This window comes from Candida metapsilosis (assembly GCF_017655625.1).
Source record: "Candida metapsilosis strain BP57 chromosome Unknown scaffold1, whole genome shotgun sequence".
Classification (NCBI taxonomy): domain Eukaryota; kingdom Fungi; phylum Ascomycota; class Pichiomycetes; order Serinales; family Debaryomycetaceae; genus Lodderomyces; species Lodderomyces metapsilosis.
The window spans coordinates 809,543-829,070 of record NW_027138159.1 but is presented as its reverse complement, the minus strand read 5'-3'; the positions used below and the strand labels follow the sequence as shown (position 1 = coordinate 829,070).

The following is a 19,528-nucleotide window of genomic DNA, read 5'->3' as shown; positions in this document are numbered from 1 at the left end:
CTTTCCTACTTGTATACATAAGTAACCTACGAACGAACAGGACAGAACAAGTCCAGTTACATTCTATAAATAGACAGAACGACGCACCAAGTTTTTTATCCCCAACTGCATTTTTCAATTTTGTTTATAATTTCACTCCAAAAATTAGACATAACCCAATAACTGTGTAAAATCCAACAACACGTAAATTAAACTTTCATACTTTTGAGTTTTAGGGCTAAAAGTTAACGGAGGGAATATAGGATTTAGATTGAATTTTAAAAAACCTAGACGCGAAATATTAAAAATAAACAATTATAGTTCTATGTAGTGTTTACAGTTTACAGTTTACAGTTTACAGTTTACAGTTTACGGTTTATCTCGAACGGCTTTTAGCCTTGTTGACTGAGGTATTAAAAAAACTGCCTTCGCCAAGCATCGCGTGCACCTTGAAAGGTTCATTGAAAATGATGAGCTAGTGTTTTGGGTACTCATACAATCCAGAAGCGCCCGCCATAGTCCCATTTTTGACTGGGTGGCTTTGAAATTTAATTAGGTTAATTGAGCACTAAAACGCTAAAGCAGCAATTCTTTCACAATCGTACGTGTTCTCATGAGAACACAAGTGCTTTGACTATGAAGAACGAGCACGTGTATCTTCCCACTTTTAACTGTAATTCATTTAAAAAACCTTAGTTTTATTGTTCTCTGGATTAGTCTTTTTTTACTAATAGGTCTCATAACCAGAAAGAATTGCAAAAAAGTTTAAAACTCCTGCAGAACGGGTTATGTGGTGCCGCTCCCCGGAATGCGTAGTCCATGTTGAACACGAATATGAGCTGTTCTTGTACAGGTAGGTTTACTTTATCACATGCATTAAGCATTGTTTTTTTCACCCAAATCAAAGGGCCTAAATGTCAAGACACTATGAGAGTACTCCAGCAGACTCGATTGGGATAAGAAGTAACGAGGCATAACTGTATTAATATTACTTCTATATATAAAACATTGTCTACAAAAAAAAAAAAAGATACTGACGATCGTCTCTAAAACCTTGGACCTTGCATCGACGTAGGATAGTAAGAGCCCTGTTGACTGGGTAATCCCCCAGAAGAGGAGCCATGGGCATCTTCAGATCCTGGGCCGTTACCACCATTACCATTCCCACTAGGTTGCAAAGTTGGAGGTGGGGGATTTTGTTGTGGGGAGTTGCTCCATTTTTGAAATTGTTGCTGATGAGGCAGCTGATAATGATACATTGGTGCTTGATGGGGCAGCTGATGCTGATGCTGATGCTGATGGTGTTGATGTTGATGTTGATGTTGATGACGCGCTACTTCTGGCTGCTGTGGCAGTTGGTGCGTTGGAAGTGGTTGCTGCAGATACTGTCCAACAAGTTGTCCAGGGAGTGTTTGCGAGGTTTCGCTCTCGTTGGAAGAAGTAGGAGGCAACATTTGGGTATTATCAACAGATGGGCCTGTAACTGATGCTGATGGTGTGACTGTATTGGAGCTACTATTTGCTGTACCGTACCCCTGACTCATGTAGTTAGTAGTCAGCTTCAAGTTTTTCACAGTTGGAACTTGCCCTCCAGAGGATTGTTGACTAAATTTCCTCGAACCCATTGGAACTGAAAAATTGGAGTTTGTTGTCAAGACGCTGCTGGAGCTGGTGGTATTTGACAAACTGCCTTGATACACTCCACTATTGATTGAAGATACTGAATTATTGTTGCCAACTGAGTATTGATCCGCAGAAGAGCCGCCTGAACTCAATCTATACTGCGGGATAGCACCATTTCCACCAGAATTCGCACCGGGGGTGCTATTCATCCCCATTCCAGATGATGATTTAGATGCCGAATTTGGCGGGAGTGGTGGTTGAAATACGTGTGTGGGAGTGTTGGGACTTGCAGAGTGATGTTGAGGTCCATAGGGAGATTGTTGTTGCTTTTGTTGCAGCTGCAGCAATCCTGGGTGTAAATGTTGAGGATAACCATCTTGTGCATGTGTCTGTGTTTGTGCTGGAGTGGTGTTGGGTTGAAAATACAGATTGTATTGTGATTGTGTGTAGCCTTGAGCTTGTCCGTTAAGTAGTCCCTGCCCTTGCATCAGGTAATTGTAAGCACTCCCATTAGGCATAAGACCCAAAGAGCTTCCATACATTGGAATTTGTTGTTGTGTTCCTGAAAACGGGTTGATGAAGCTCAAGTCGTTGCCGGCAGTGGGTGCGCTTTCATCCTCATCACGCTTGATCAGAGTCATGTCATTTTGAGAATGATTTTGTGGACCAATGATATGTGATTGATGTCCCAAGCGTGATTGGAATTGTTGCAGTTGCTGAGGTAATTGGCCACCATATTTGCCATAACTTAACTTCGCATTGCTGAAAGCAGCTGCACTGGCCGTTTGATATGATGGAGTTTGTTGTTGTTGTTGTTGTTGTTGTTGTTGTTGTTGTTCTCTGAGTCTCTGTTGTTGCAGTTGTTGTGCTTGCAGTTGCAACATGCTTTGTAATTGGTAATTTCCATCAAGAAAGTAGAATGCTTCATCTTCAATGGGAATCTTTCCTCCTAAAGAGCTATCCTTGACAGCAGTCCACAATCCTGCAGGAATGACAACGTCTTTAAATTCAGACTCTGACGGACGTTGTAGCTTTCCATTCATTACTTCTTGTGCATTGTAGTAACTGATTAAGTGTATCGTTTGTTTCTCGTTCAACTTTTCCAAATGGAGATCGCTGGTGTTGGTGGTTAATGATAATGTCTTTTTAATCAACCCTTGGTCTTTGAATACATATGAAGTGACTAACGGCCCACTCAACAAACCTTTGCTATAGTCAGCGTCGCTATACGTGTTAGATGCAGGTATAGTGTTTGGTGGTATCAATTCTTGTGTAGTTGATTGACTTGTCTGACTGCTGGGAATAGCCTGTTGCAATGGTGGCTGAGATTGTTGATATTGTGGATTTGAATTGCTAACACCTCTTGATTCTAGAGCGACACCATCTATGCTTCCTTGTTGATACTTCAGACTAAACTTGCGCTTTTTCTTCTTCTTGTCATCCTTATTGTCGAGACAAGATTTATCCAACTCTCGATACACCAAGAATCTTCCCAAGATTCGAGAAGGTGACCATGACGTACCATCCGTCCAACGCTTGATCCCCGATTGTTCTTCAATAAACACAAACACATTACCAGACTTTATCAAATGCGGCCGTTCTCGTTCATGGGGTCGACGAGGAACAAATTCCAAACGCTTGTTGAGTGCTTGGTGAATGACCAAGAGTGCATCCTTAGTTGACCCAATGTACCCATGGTAAGTCGGTGCCAAGTTTGCCGATGACATTTTTTGAGTGCTCTCCTTAAAAAATAGTAAAAATTTTGATCAACAGTGGTAGATTTTCAGATATTAATATGTCCCAGGCGTCAACAATGAAAAGTTAGACGCCAATCACAAAATCGGGTGAATATGTTGCAACCAGTAAAAAAAAGAAAAAACCAAAAAAATAATTAGTCCAACAAAAATAAAAAATAAACTAAAGTTTGTGGTTGTAGTAAAAAAAAAAGCAAACTTTAACAGTCAATGGAATTTTGCAAAGACTTTTGACTATGAGCGTTTAACCCTATAATGAATTAAATAGGATATACTTGTATAGTTGAATTGTGTGTTAAGGTAGTTTTTTTTTTGATAATCGTATTTTTTTTCTTATGCACGATCGATAAAGTGATTCCTCAATGTATACCTTTTCTAGAAGAAGCAAAAAAAACCAAAAGAAGACAAAGCACGGCTTCCAAAATGCAACAGAGCTCCCAGCAGATGTATTTATATTTATTTATCAGCTGATGATCCTTTCCAGTTTTCCAATGAAGTAAATTGGGCGCGCTTTTGTGACAAACTTGGAAAATCTGAAAATACAACCCACAGATAATCTCAAAAAAATGTTTTGGGTGACTTTGTTTAGTATTATTATTTTGAATTTTAACTTTACGTAGGTAAAGTTTAGGTGGCACCAACAATAGCGTAATCAACAAAAACCTTCTTTTTAGGTTTTTCCACACTATGGTGACTTTTGAGTTTTTATTTTTATTTATTTTTTTTTTGAAAGTTTAATCAGTTTCTATGTCAAGAAAATAAAACACCTGAAACTTTAAAACTTGTTGAATTCCCCGTTGGAAGGTTCCCAAGCTTAAAAATAGAATGCCGTGAATGTAATGGGACAAAAGAAGGAAATAAAAAAAAAATATTAGACTATGAAAATAATGCACTCACAGTATGACTTTTGATAATAATAATAATAGGAGGCCACTGCTATTCCCCCGGAATTAAATGATAATGCAGGCGTGTAGTAGGTTGGATGAAGTTGTATTCAGTTTCAAAAATCTGCGGTTTAGTTGATATGAATTTCGCATAGGTGAGGATGACAAATGTGATGGGAGTTTATATTGGAGACTCCTTCAGTATTAAGTGTATGCAACACAATCAATAACGAACTCCTGATTGATTTATAATATCACTGATGCTCTTGTTTCAGAAACTTATTATGAAACAAAAATCGTCCCTCTGAACTCCTCTTTTCTAAACAGGATGCAATTGACAAGCAAAATAATTGTGAAATCGATACGAAAGATATACAAAAATGAATGACCCTTGATTGATGGTTGTGTATACAAATGTTGAGTATGACGTCGTTTTCAGTAAAAATTCGCTTGAACAAACTCGGGATTTGAAATATGTATGGCTGATGATCAGGAACTGACGTAGGACGGCTAAACTTGAATCACTTTTTGAAGTTAGATTAGTGTATGTCTTGATCTGGGTTTAGTCTTTTTGTAGTCGCTTGTACCTGAATCTGTTATTCTCTCTCAGATATAGTTGATTTTGACTCTAGATATTTTTAATTTCCAATTGAGTTTAGAACCTTTTGCTCTACTCCACTATCAAAAAGTCAATTGTTCTGACTCTCCTCCTATTTAGACTTTGTTGATGTGAAAAAAGAAAACCAAAAATTTTGAAGAATTACAAAATGTAACTTGTAATGTATGTGGCCCCAACAAAATATCTGATAATGATCCTTTTTGAAGAATCCACAATGAGGGGGAAGTGAAAGCTTATTTATCAAATAGTATCAAACTCTTTAAATTTTTTTTTTTGAAATTTGTAGATTTTTGTTTTCGAGTCTTCCAGTAGGTCCTCTTAGTATTCTGTGAGGGTTTTGTGATTTTTAAAATTTTTTAGCTTTCAATAGACCAATTGACTATGAAAAATCCAACAGTATGTAATCCTCCCGTTTCTGTTTGCAGGTAGTGTACGTAAACGGGGGAAAAAGCTTTGTGTTGTTTGTAACAGCAATAAGTCTAAAATGGGAAAACAAAAAAAAAAATAATAAATACCAACCCAATTTAAGCTTTTTTGTTCGTGTGGAGTTGCCTTTGGTGAGGAAAGGTAAAAAGCTTATTCTTGAAAAACTTATTACTAGGATTTCAGCGGCAACGGAATAGCAAAAGCGCTTTTTGCAAGTTCTGAAAAATTAGACTTGTAAGAATGCGCAGATATATGTAAGGAGCGATATATCCTTTAGTGAAACAATATAATAAAAATTCGTAATGTGAATACTTTGCCACAAGAGGCGTTGACAAAGGACAATAGTTTTGAAATGTAACAATAATCTCTTCTGCAGTTATAATAATACTCCAAGTATTGTTGTGGGAGTGTTATTGCTATTTTACTCTGTGTCTGTTTTTGGGGTATAGTTATGAAAAATAAGGTTTTGTAATCCAAACCTTAATTTCTTATTTATTTATTTTTCTTCCCTTTTCGTAAACAACAAAAATAAAACAAAAACGATTACTAATAGACTTTTTCTTTTTAGTTAGTGGAATCTGAATTTAAGCTTTTGGTTAGTGGATTTGATAAGTTGTTTGGCTGTTGATGTAATACCACGGACGATTCGATACAAAAAGAATTTAAACTTTTGATTGCGTGTGAAAGAAATTAAGCTTTTTTTCTATTCCTTTCTATCGTTGATGTAAGTCCTGCAATGGAAGCCTGGTTAGATTAAACAGGTATGCTTTCAAGTTTCGTGTATGGGTCGGGAATGGAATATCGTGAGATCACTAAAACTGCTCTTCGTCCCCTTAACATGAATTTTCCGAGCTGTTGAATATACATGAAATTTGTGTATATATATATATACAGCAGTTGTAGGAGCAATGCTTTAAGAAGATCCCATTCTTCTCCCCACTTCTCAAGTAACACCCTTTCACCTTACACAAAGTATTGTTTCACAATTCTCAAGCAATTATATCACACCTTATGCATATCGTCCTTTTTCCAATAACTCCAGTTTGTGACACTTTTGATTTTCCTGCTATTATATTTCAAGTGCGCCGCTTAGATGAGCCACGGTTGAAGGTATCAAAAGCATATGTAATATCTTAATTGTGATTGTGTGCACATCTTGAATGAAAGTAGGTTCACAAAATTATCAACTGCACCGCGTAACCGAACTGTTTATGCAGTCATACAATTCAACCATGAACTTATTATTGGAAATCCTTTCTCAAATGTATCTGATGTACAACCCTTCCGAATTGAGACAAGATAATTTTGAAGTGTGCTGCCTTTTCCTCGTTCCATTGATTGGACTAAAAAAAATTTTTTCATTGAAATAATAAATAATAATAATGTTTTTTTTTTTTACTTTTGTGCTAATTAGGAACTTTAATTTCAAAGGCTTTTTCATTTTTTAGACTTTTTTTACACAACTTACATTCGTTAAGTTTATGCAATTCCATTTACGTTTATCATATTGCATTGTCTGTCCATAATGTAAAAAGGTGTTAAAAATTGCTTTTGCTCACGTAGAGGCATAGTACGAAAGAGGGACAAGTGACAGTTTTACATAGACGCAAGTTCTCTTATTTTGCACTTTTTCAATTCCCTTTGAAGTTAAACTTTTTTAGCTCAAATTGAGAGGATATGCTGTATAAGGTTTTATAACTTTATTTGATGTAAGCTGAAATCTAGTCTAATCAGTTGCCATGGGACATACAAAAGGAGGAGTAAAGTGATCTCAACTTGGTTGTTGTGAGTGCCGCCACCAGAGCTTTCCCCACCCCTCCTGCTGAAATTTGTCTTTATAGTTTTGTGATACATGTCACATATCCGCACAACCGCAAATGTTTTGTTTCCTCATGGTATACAATGGACTGAGTCGGAATTATGCAGCATACTTATCGCATTCAAAAGTGAAACCTAAGGTAAGCTCCAGAATAGGTAACTGTAAAACCGGCGCCTGCTCACAATCGCTTTTTTTCCCTTTTGTGCGTTACAAGTTACTGATTACACATGAACAATTGGCTCTAAAATCAAAACTACACAAAATCAGAGCTCAGGCGTTTTAACTGCATATAAGCGAGTGTTGTGTGTTCGGGTCCAGTATACTGGACATCAATGAAATGAGCCCATTTTTTTTGCAACAATAGATGAGACACATTGAAGCTGATATGTTAAATGAGGAAGTACTAGTTTTACTCCGCCTCGTATTTGAGTTTGACGTTAAACTTGCAATTTCTACGGATCTGTCTCTCCAATCGCTATCAGTATCAGTTCAACACATTCGTCGAGGGGTTGGGCAAAACCGGTACTGGCTCAGGTAATTCTGTAGTCAAATAGGATTTTCTGTTTTCGAACCCTAATAAATTAACCTTTTTCGTTTACGACCGTTAATCGAACGATGTCATTTCCAAAGCTTATTCTTAAATAATGTAAACACGGACTGAATGCGGAGTGGTAAGTGGGGGGATTTCTTTTATGAGTTTCCCTGAGGTAGAGTGATACAATAGCTGTATAAGCCCACTATTGTATTTTCATTCAGTATTATAAACTACACCAATTCACGTCAAGATTGAAATTCTGAACAATAAGATGTAATCCGAGTTATCTGTCAATATTGCTAAAGGAGCTACGAACTGATTTGCGTAACTTGAAACTATCTTTAGGGTGCAGTAACCTTTCCCCAGTGGAAAGCACCAACCCTTCTGTCGGAAGCTAAAAGTAGCCGTGCAATGACTATAGACAGCTGCTTCTTGATTACTAATGTTCAAATGTTGCAGTTTTTTAATCTTTTAGCAAGCCTTGCAGACTGAACACAAAAAGTCAAACAGAGCCTAAGCAAAAAAACAAACAATGTGCCTTTTCGTTTCACTGCGTGTGAAGGTTTGTTGAGCGTCTGTTCCTTTTTTTTCTGTACCCATTTGGATGCCCGCTTTGCTACGTCATATTGATTTTGTAAATTTGGGAAAGAGTTGTTAGACCAGGCAGAAACGTCGGGTACCCCGCTTCAAGCAGTTGTCTGATGGGCACTCATCGACAATACACAACTTACATGATTGATATTTTGTACTCGCGTTAGTACGTCGTTTATAGTCCTTCCGCAAAAAACCTGCTTGTTCAATTACTCTCGGCCTTGCCATCGAAGAATAGCGATGTTCTGATTCTCGTTTGATATTTGAACTCAAAGCAAGCAAGAAACAGTGGCAAAGTGTTGTGTATACGAAACTGTCAGAAAATCGTACCATATGGGACAATAGCTGCACAAGGTGTAAATTTGCCTTGTTTTTGCCACATTTGCGATGCGAGCATATTTCCGTTAGCAAAATCTACAAACCATTGCATTTGAGCAAATGTGTGACTCGTGGATGCAATAGCAATCAAGGCGGGCAACAGGCAAGAGTAGAATCACCTTCTACATCCTCTATTATTGAAGAGAGTCAAGAAAAAGCTCATCATCCTTTCTTTGAACGAAAAAGCCTGATTTTTTTTTATCTTTTCTAACATTTTGTACTCTGAGATCCAATACCGAAACTCTAAATCATATCTCGAGAAAAAAAAGTCAATAAAGTTTCAACAGTTTCGGGTAAGAATACAACATGATTACACTTTTTCTTCTATTATTATTTCTAACCCTTTTTGTCATGGTTAGATGAATCAAAAAAAAAAAAAAAAAGAAAAAAAAAAAAAGTTTAAAAGTCCAAAAGGAGGTTAGAATAAGAGAGAAACAAGAAAACTGTCTTTCAATCTTTTGGACAGAATAGCCGATTTTGCATAAGTAGGTAAAAACATACTTGAAAATAAGTTTCTGGCGAATGCATCTTTCGTTTAAGTATGTTAACATAGGGCACCTTTTAGCGAAGTCCTCGCAGTGGCATATACTTTTAGACCCAAAAGTTAAAACCAAGTCGTCTATTGAGGGCTTTATTTCTTTAGTTGGGTGGAGGGAAAATGCATACTCTTGCCAATAGAAACCCTGTACTTTACAGCCAACTAAGGATATGCATTTCGGGTAGTCTTGCGGTTTTATGTAACAAGAGTAGTTACAACTTTCTACAACGGTTTTTACTTTTCAAGAACTTTTTATTCTGTTTGCAGAGATTAAAAGTATCCAAAGATTTGGTTGGTTGTGAGGTAAGTTTAGCCTATTTGATCTGCTATTGAATTCCTCTTCCACTACGTATAGAGTGGGTCCAATATTCTGATCAAGTGGCTTTTGATCTCAAATCGTGGCGAGTGAGATCCTTCGTATATCTTTCGTATAAACCTTCGCTTGCATATCATCATCATCATGCAGTCCTCTGCACATTTTGCAGCAACGTATGATGCGCGATAATTAGATAAGATACATCATTCTACTAAGGGGCACAGGATAATGGTCTGTGGTGTTGATGTACCGATATACACTTGATTTCATTTCCTTAGCAGAATGGGTGGGAAGAGCAAACAAAAGTATACTTCAGAGAGCACATATCCTACAGTTAATAAGCTTTTACAGCAATTTAAATAATTTTTCCATTAAGCATAATATAAAAAGGACCACATATCCTTCCAATAAATGGCGCAAAGCGTTATTATTTCCTAGGTACACACTTTCCAACGTAGTTTTGCTTTTGTTAAATTCACTGATCCGCTGACAGTTGAGTGGGATGTTATACATTTTTCATATATTGATCATAAAAGTGAGGATAATAAACCTCCAGATACCACAATCTTCGCATTCCCTCCAACTTTCTTGATCAATACACTCAAATGTAAAAAAGCATCAACCACTGATTGTTGTTTTCTCTCTTTTTGCCAATTGTATCATTCTAATCATGATTTGCTATGTAATATAGACTTTGATTCATGATTGATACCTCTAGCAGAAAAGAAGATGGGGGAAAATCAACAATATGTAAATCAAAACGCCACCAGATTTCTAGACAATAGACTCTCTTCAGTATGATCATTATTGAGAACTGTAAGCTTACTCCAGCTTAAAAAGATAAAGTAGATAGTTTTTTTTTGTCTTCTTTTTAGAAAATAGTGGGAGTTTTGCAGCACTATTTATACTCCAAATTTTTCTTGACCAAGGGATATAATGTGGTAAAAAAAAAAAAAAAAGAAATTAAAATTACAATTACAACTGAGTGTAAATACGTGTCAGTGACTATGTGTGTGTGTGTGTGTGTGTGTGTAAAAGAAAGCGGGGGTTAAAAGTCTCCTAAATAACAGTTGTCTCTCTATTCCACATTCCTCTGATGACAATTGTTTTGGTTTATTTACGTCAACAGTAAAAATCCAATCGCCATATATTCTTCCATTTTAAATTCTTTTAATATTCTTCGTTGATTTTTGGAAAACAAAGTTTAATGGTGTAAGTTACCTTTACATTCTGCTCGTGTACTTTGAAGTGGTAAAAGAAATCGCAAAGTAGCCACGAGAGAGAGAGAGTATGTCTCTTCAGTCTCTCTAAATTACTACACAAGTGCATAAACATCTACAGTTTTATCAAATCCTATCTACACGCTTAACGTCCCAAAAACTTTCAAATTAAATTATAAAAACGAACTAAAATAAGAATATAAAAGGTAATCTAAAATGCAAGAAACAGTAAAACGACAACACCCCACCACCTCTCTCTCTCTCATTCTCAACTCACTCCTCATGATATATCCTCATGGAATCTAGACAACGAGTTGTTTGAACCATAAGGACCATGCCTGAACTCATCACCCATGTACTGTTGTGGATGCGGTGGTGGTTGTGATGGCATAGCTTGACGTGCATACGGATGGTTCTGTCCAGCACGGTCTCCATGAGGTTGCTGCTGCTGCTGTGGTTGTTGTGATTGTTGCTGTTGGACATATTCATCAAATGGCAGTTGACGCGGCACTTGGTTCTGTTCCAGAGGAACAACGTATCCACCTCTATGTTGTTGTGGCTGTCCTGCTCGAGTTTGAGCCATGTCGTCACCAGGCAAGATAAACAGCTCGTCGTCGTAATCACTAGGATGGAACTCACCATCAGACGAAGCTGATGAAGATACCATCAGTGCGCCATCATTTCCACGGTTGTGATTTGGCTGACCACGTTGTCCTCGTTGATCAGAGTCATATTCGGAGCTTGTGGTTGTGGTATATGGATGTGCAGCAGCAGCGGCAGCTGAAGATCCTGCGACACCAACTACGGGTCTGGCTGTTCCACCAGATACCGATCGCAATTGGCCTGCTTGTGGATGCTCTTCGAAATTGAAATCATCAGGGTTTGCCAATGGATGTCCATACGAATTCATCCTTGTATGATCATTGGGGTACTGCTGCGATGACATCAATGGACTCTCATCAACATAGGTATCACCAGTGCCTGATATAGATGAACCTCTAGTAGATGAGTTTTTACCCCAATAAGACGAGTTTCTTGCATTCGATGAAGTGTTTCCATTCGACCTAAACACCGAATCCAAATTGTTGGCATTGGTGACCCCTCTATACGCGAATCCATCTTCGTTGGCATCACCGCCATTATTCGCTTGTGGGGCTGCTCCATAAGTTTGGTTCTCCAAGTCATCATTGTTTCGTAATCTCTTAAATGTATTTGATCTACCGGCACCTACCAATGCGCCAGCACCAGCAGCACCAGCAGCACCAGCTACGGCAGCACCACTACCAGTAATAGCAGCTCCGTTGGACTGTGCACCGCTTCCTGATCCTGCATTGTTTTTGTTAAATATTGACGTCAACCAACCAAGTTTTGATTGTTTCATGTCACCATTGGGAGAATCATGGAAAATGTGATCATTCTTATCTTCAAGGGATGTATCTTCTTCATCCTCACCTGTGCCCAATCTATTGGTTGCTCCGCCACCATTAAAGTCTGGTGATTGATTGGTAATTTGTTGCCTCTTACGTTTCTTGAGGAATAAGAACAAAACAACAAGACATCCAATAACAATAACTCCACCAACGGAGCCAACTAAACCTCCAATAAGTTTAGAGTTACGTGAGGCAGTAGATCCCAGATCTGTTGAAACTACTGCTGAAGTTGGGACAGCAACAACTGAAGTGATTGTGGTATCGGGATTAGTGTAGATTGCAGTTGATTCTGAAGTATATGATGAGATGGAACTGTGTTTACCTAGACTTGTTGTGGAAGAAGGAGTTTCAGTTGATGAAGTTGAGGTGGTCTCTTCAGTTGAAGATGGTTCTTGAGTGGATGAAGGAGCAGAAGAAGACCGACTTCTGGATGATGAAGATGCGGATGATGAAGTTGAAGATGAGGAAGTTGTTGCAATTGTAGTCAGTGAAGAGGAGCTAGATGAAGACGATGATTCAGATGAGCTGGAGGAGCTGCTTGATGATGATGATGATTCTGAAGTTGATGAGGGGAATGAGGACGATGACGAAGTTGATGATGAGGATGATGAGAATGATTCTGAACTAGATGAAGAAAATTCTGTTGATGATGATGATGATGAGGATGAGCTAGATGTTTCTGAACTACTACTTGTATCACTTGAGAAAGAAGACGTGCTGGATGAAAATGATGAGCTTGATGATGTATCACTAGATGATGAACTTGGAATAGAACTGCTCGATTCTGAAGATGATGAAAAGGAAGAGCTGCTTTCTGTTGATGAAGATGAAGGAAAAGAAGAAGATGATGATGATGATTCTGTCGAACTTGATGAAGATGACGTTTCTGAGGAACTCGATGGTACAAATGTACTTGAACTAGAACTGAAACTCGTATCACTGCTTGAGGAACTTATTTCTGCACTGGACGGCTGAACCAATGATGTTGACAGTGAACTAGTTGTCGGAAATGACTCTGATGAGCTAGTGCTCGGAGTGGTTGTGCTCGGAGTAGTCTGTGACGGAATTGAGCTAGACATACTCAGTGAGCTAGTATCGCTGGTTGTTGGTATTGAACTTGATGATAATGATGATGAGGATGATGTTGTAACGAACGAACTTGAACTTGAGCTGGATGAGCTTGTACTTGGAGTTGTTGTTTCCAGCGGCACTTGTGTTGACGAAGTTGTTGGTGTAGTGGTTGTTGGAATTGACGACGACACGGTGGATGGTGTTGATTCGTTGGATGTAGAAGAAGATGTCTCACTTGTAGATTGAGAAGGAGACTGAGGAAAAGAACTAGTTGTAGATGGAGTTGTAGTTGATGGAAAAGAATTGGATATACTGGTGGTACCTGTATCTGTGTTTGAAAAAGTAGGCTGAGCAGTAGTAGAAGTAGTTGGAGTAGTACCAGTGTTGTTTGATGTTGATGAATCTCTTTTCTGTAATAAGAATATGGGAGTATTCTGATGTGTAGAAAGTGTAGTTGTTGTTGTTGGTGGTGATGTGTTTTGGTGTTGTTCTTGTTGTCGTATTGGTGGTGGTGGTATATGTTTGTTTTTTATAAATTCCATCATCTCTCTCTCTTAATTGGAATTTCAGTGTGTGTTGTATTGTTTATTGTATTGTGTGTGTTGTATTTGTGTTTAATAGGGTTAAGTTTAGATTTTGTGTTGTTGTTGTTGTTGTAATAGTAGTAGTAGTAGTAATATTATTTTTAGTGTCTGAGTATGTGTGATGTATTATGTGGGTTGTATTTGTTTGTTGCTTTAAATAGAACTTTTTTTACCACATCAAAAACAAAACAATACAACCAGTAAAATCAATAAACAATTGTTGTGAACTTATACCTAGGGTAACACTAGACGAAGTGTTGTATATCAATATATGAGGTAGTAGTAGTAATAGGTGAAGTCAGTCTGAGTAAAATATATCGTATTCTCTTTTACTCCTTTCGTTGTATTTGATTGTGTATGACTCGTTCTTTGTGTGTGTGTATTGTATTGTATTGTTTTCCCTCGAATGTGTATTATTAGCCACCAACTTACACAAAACAAACTGAAAATAAAAATTTCTTTTTTTTTTTCTTTTGTTGTTGGTTTGGTTGTCTCCCGCAATTACCATACACTTCAATCAGACAGACAAAGTATTGAAGATGTACACCTTTTACTAGTATTTCACGAGTGGCTGCAAACAAATATAGTCCCAGATTCTTAGCCACTACCTTAACGTACAGTAGTAAAAAATGCAAAGACCAAAATGTATACTGTGTGTGTATGATCTTATTTTGCTCAGGGCTGAAAAAAATTCCTGTATAGTGGAAAAAATATTATGTCACACAAAACCCAAACAAAAATTTAAATTAAATTTCTCTTTCTTTCTTTCCCCCCTTTGAAAAACAAAATTAAGTTACCTGAACTGAACTCCGTTGATGATGATGATGATGATGATGAAACGATGAGATATTTCTCAATTAACCGAAGATAGATAAACCGTTGTAAGACTGTAGGAATGAGACAAGTGTATTACTCGAACCTTGAAACCGTAGTCTAGTGGTATATTATAACTTATTTGATTGATCCCACGTTTCTCCTTTGTGTGTGGTATTCTTTTTGTAACTCTTGACGAAGGAGTTGTAGTCAAAGTATAATTTAATTTAACTTTTATATCCCCAAGATTTGTTGTTAACGACGTCGTAAAAAAACACTGACTTTTCGACCGATCTAATGCAGATGACTCTTTGATAGATTGGAGATGGCAATTGTACAGTGAATCACACTGAAGTGAAGTGGTTCAGACAAAATTTGAATTGTACTCAACACGTTGAGTACGAGTAACTTTCAGAGAAAGAAGATAAGGGAATTTGATGATTCATTTATATATATTTGATGCCAATACTACTACTACTACTACTACTACTACTATTGCATCTAATTTCAGCCCCTTCTGTAGTAAAGTAAAACCACAATCTTAATTATCTCTTTGGGATTGTTATGTTACTTAAAAAAGAAAATAATATTGTTATGAGTGTGTATAGGTTTTTGTTAAACCTTTGCAACCGGATAAACTACAACACAACAAAAGAGCATGTGCAAATATTTGGACATAACTACAACACAATGTACATAAGGCCAATGGAATACAACAACAACAACAAAAAAAAAAAAAGAAACAACAACGTAAATCCACAATCTACAATGTCTAATCAATGGGAGTTATCAAATGCCGTATGGTTACATTATCAATACCGTATGGATGCTTTATCTCTGAGTGGAGAACTCATATTCATTACTATTCGGGTTTTAAGGAACAAAGAAAACTCAAAAAAAGGTAAACATCTCCGTCTCTATCGCACAATTCCTATTGTATCTTCACTTACGGAGCTTAGAACAAAACGTTTGTGCATTGATAAGCGATACTTATTCCTATACTAGCTCTTCGAAGAAAGTGGAGTAACACACATACGGCACTTGACGAAACAATATACACAATAAGAATCAAAACAATACAACACGTGCAAAAGTTTTTCCGGAATTTAGTACACATTAGTAATATATTTTTTTAAATAAAACAATAGGATCTAATTCTCCGCAGGAGGAGAGACATATACGACCTATAAACCTACGACTCTGTATCTACTTCTGAAACGATCAATCTTCTGTAGCTGATCAAATATAAACATCATATACTCATGTACCTGATTGTTTACACTTTCCCCTTCCTTTTTCTATTTATAAAGATATTCTTCCTCCATATCTATTTACACATAGCAATTCAAGAAAAAATAAAAAAAAAAAGGTAGCTTTGTGTCGAGTTTGTTTTGTGTGATAAAAAAAGTTTTTGTTTGTTGTTCGTTCGGACACAAAACCTATTCGTAATAAGGGGGACAAAGGATTTAGTAAAAAAGTATCTCCGAATTGCACTTTATAAGGGTCGGACTGAGTAATCTAAACCCCATAGATGCCGTAGGACTAAAAAAGTAGAGCGTATAGATTACGAAATGTTGTTTTCCATTAGCGGAACAAAGGAAAAGACGTACTATAAATAGAAACAAACAGGGTACAATACCCGAAAACAGAACATGTTGGATCTAGAATCGATAATATCAGACTCGTTGCCAGTAATGGGAGCTTCTTCAAATCTACAACACTCTACTAAGCTGGCCGAACTACACCTATTGCAGGAAACGCTTTAATTTGGCTTACATCTCTGTGTATTCAATTTTTGACATGGTAGCAGATTTTTAGTGTGGTACGTAATAAATGAGTGGAAAATTGTCAAGGGGTTGTCTACTCCTAGTACAATTGCAGTTATAATTATGTAGCTGTAAGAATTTAAGGCAATCTCTACCACTCTCAAAAGCTTGGAATTCCTTAGTTTCAATCCTCACTATCGAATGCTGTGTCGCACGTTACGAGGATATATCTGGGTTTCTCATAAACTGTCTATTAATCAGTGGGTGATTCAAATTACCAAACGATCAGTGAACTCTGCTATCTACTGTAGTGTAGTTGTTGTCTGTTCATGGCTGTGGTCACAATATAAGTGACTGTGGTTGCTAGTGAGTTCGTATATAATGTCGCAAATGCTTCTTTTCCGACATTGAAATCTACCGAGGTGAAAGGAAGAAAAAATAAACTTTTTTTATCCTTAACAAAACGTGTGTGACATATAACAAAACTGTTTCAAGACTGGATTGGGCTTTCTGCAACATCAATTAAAACCATCAATAAATCACTTCTACTAACACTTCAACCGCACTGCTTAAGGTCAATAGACAACAGATCTTCCCTACTTATTAAACTGTTTCACCACACTTAGGTCACAACGTTTTCATTTTGTGCGGGGCGGGATTTTCAATGTCGGTAACAAATTCAAGACTCAAGGATAGCGGCTTGGCCCTTTCACTATTAAAAGTGTACAGGTCCAATAGATCACTTCTTCTAAACACATCCTATATCATTCTTATAACTACTGCGTTCTCAGGTGCTGCTAGTACGGGTCTATCATCAGATAAATCAAAGGATAAGTCACGTCAACAGCAAGAAGTAGATGGGTCATCATCACCCCTGAGCAGCAAGAAATCGTCACATCCAAAACTATCTCGTCAAGCTTTTGATCGTTTATTTCATGCCATAATACCAACATTTCATGATAGGACTGTGGGGTATTTTCTCGCTCATTTGGTCTTGTTAGTAACACGTGCATTTTTGACAATTAAAGTGGCAACTTTAGATGGTCAGTTGGTTGGAGCTTTGGTTTCCAAAAGATTGAGAGTGTTTAGCAAGTATCTCTTGGCATGGATGTTGATTGGGATCCCTGCTTCTTTAAACAATGCTTTGTTATCATGGACAAGACTGAATTTGAGAAAAGCCATTCGTGAGAATTTAGATAGCTCAATTTTGAAGGATTATTTACCAGATAATTTAGATACAAATTATTATTCATTGATTCATTTGAGTGGAAACAAGATTACTGATCCAAATCAAAGAATCACCACTGATGTATCGAGATTGGCTGCAGCTTTGAGTAGTTTACCAGGACAATTGTTGAAACCCACATTGGATTTGGTTTTATGTGCTCGTCAATTGAGTAAAAGTGGAGTTGGTAATGGAGAAGGAACCCTTGCATTGGGGATTTTGGCTCATTTTTCAACCATGATTATTCGATTCTTTTCTCCACCATTTGCAAAATTGGCCAGTGAAAGGGCAAACTTGGAAGGTAAATTGAGATCAGCACATTCCAAGATTGTTTCAAATAATGAGGAAATTGCATTTTTACGTGGTCATTATCGCGAGTTGGATTATATTGATTATTGTTATTACACATTGGAGAGATTTTCTAAACAAGAGTATTGGAAAAAGGGTATCCATGAAATTGCACAAACTTTTATTGTCAAGTATTTCTGGGGTGCTGCTGGATTGGTGTTGTGTTCTGCGCCAATTTTCATTGGCAAGTATCTTGGTGAACCAGATGACAACAATGCTGCTGGGAATTTTATCACTAATAGGAGGTTGCTTCTTAGTGCTTCTGACTCATTGGATAGATTGATTTATGCAAGAAGGTACTTATTGCAGATTGTAGGACATGCTACAAGAGTGTCTGATTTCCAAGATACATTAGCTGACGTGGCACTGAGAAGAAAAGATATCACATCAAATGTCAAGTTCAATAATGATCAAATTGTGTTTGATAAGGTTAGATTGTTGACACCAGCTGATGTTACACTTATTGAAAGTTTAAGTTTTTCAATCAAATCGGGAGACCATTTGTTAATTGCTGGTCCTAATGGATCTGGTAAGTCATCTTTATTTAGAATGCTTGGCGGATTATGGCCAGTGAAAGAAGGTACCATCACCATCCCCACTGCAGAAAACATGTTCTATATCCCACAAAGAGCCTACTTGCTTCAAGGTTCATTGAAAGAACAAATCATCTACCCTCATTCGCTCGACCAGCAAAAGAAATCCGACGAGGAGTTACAGTCGATATTACGAGTATTGAAATTGGATGACTTTACTGACCAATTGAATGAGGTCAAGAACTGGGAAGAAGAGTTGTCAACTGGTGCTCAACAACGATTAGCAATGGCAAGGTTGTACTACCATGAACCTAAATTTGCCGTTTTGGATGAGTGTACATCAGCAGTAAGTCCAGATATGGAACAATTCATGTATGAACATGCGCAAAGCTTGGGTATAACCTTGTTATCAGTTGCTCATCGACCAGCATTGTGGCATTTCCATAAATACTTGTTGAAGTTTGATGGGAAAGGAGGATACTTTTTCGGTAAGTTGGATGCGGAAAAGAGATTGAAATTGGAGAAGGAAAGAGTGGCTTTGGAGAAGGTTTTACGTGATATTCCTGCTTTGAAGGAAAGATTGGCAGAGTTGAAGAATGTTTCGAAGTTGCAACATCAAAGGTATGAGAAGAAGGGTATTCAGCAGGGAAGAGAAGCAACTGCTTGATTTGTTGGGCTCTTTTTACTGTGCTTATTTAGAGTTTATAAAAGGAATTGATTTTGTGATTGTCGTGTATTTTGTCTCTCTCATCCCAAAGGATTTGTTCCATTATAAAAAGTCATCAAGAAAAATATTTTTTCAATTTTTACTCCATTTCTTTTCTTTTATCAGCCTTAAATGTCATATGGTTGCATTCGTCCACCATAATCATTCTTTTCAATGGAATGCGTCATTGTAAAGGGACATAAAAATACGATTCATTAGGTGATCCTTGTGCTCTATACTTTGACTCGCGAAGCAGAAACTAAATCCTTTTGCAAATATCCATTGAAAGAGAATTGGGTGTTTCTTTTTGCGACTTAGCAGGAAGTGCCCTATAGTTATACAGTCCTTTGTTTATACGGTAGATAAACAT

At 37.3% G+C, this 19,528-nt stretch overlaps 3 protein-coding genes across 3 annotated transcripts; 1 reads left to right on the top strand and 2 right to left on the bottom strand. All coding sequences in view use genetic code 12, as the record gives it.

Annotated features, from left to right (window-relative positions):
* Nucleotides 1-1,025: 1,025 nt before the first annotated feature.
* Nucleotides 1,026-3,329, bottom strand: WOR1 (transcription factor WOR1; the record flags this gene model as incomplete). Its single annotated transcript, XM_067692704.1, has 1 exon — nt 1,026-3,329. One exon carries the CDS (start codon nt 3,327-3,329, stop codon nt 1,026-1,028), a length of 2,304 nt encoding a protein of 767 aa, XP_067550397.1.
* A 7,633-nt stretch (nt 3,330-10,962) lies between these two features.
* I9W82_000370 (uncharacterized protein) lies at nt 10,963-13,728 on the bottom strand (the record flags this gene model as incomplete). The annotated part of the gene is made up of 1 exon (XM_067692693.1): nt 10,963-13,728. One exon carries the CDS (start codon nt 13,726-13,728, stop codon nt 10,963-10,965), a length of 2,766 nt encoding a protein of 921 aa, XP_067550396.1.
* A 3,282-nt stretch (nt 13,729-17,010) lies between these two features.
* PXA2 (ATP-binding cassette long-chain fatty acid transporter) lies at nt 17,011-19,119 on the top strand (the record flags this gene model as incomplete). Its single annotated transcript, XM_067692681.1, has 1 exon — nt 17,011-19,119. One exon carries the CDS (start codon nt 17,011-17,013, stop codon nt 19,117-19,119), a length of 2,109 nt encoding a protein of 702 aa, XP_067550395.1.
* Between the last annotated feature and the right edge of the window lie 409 nt (nt 19,120-19,528).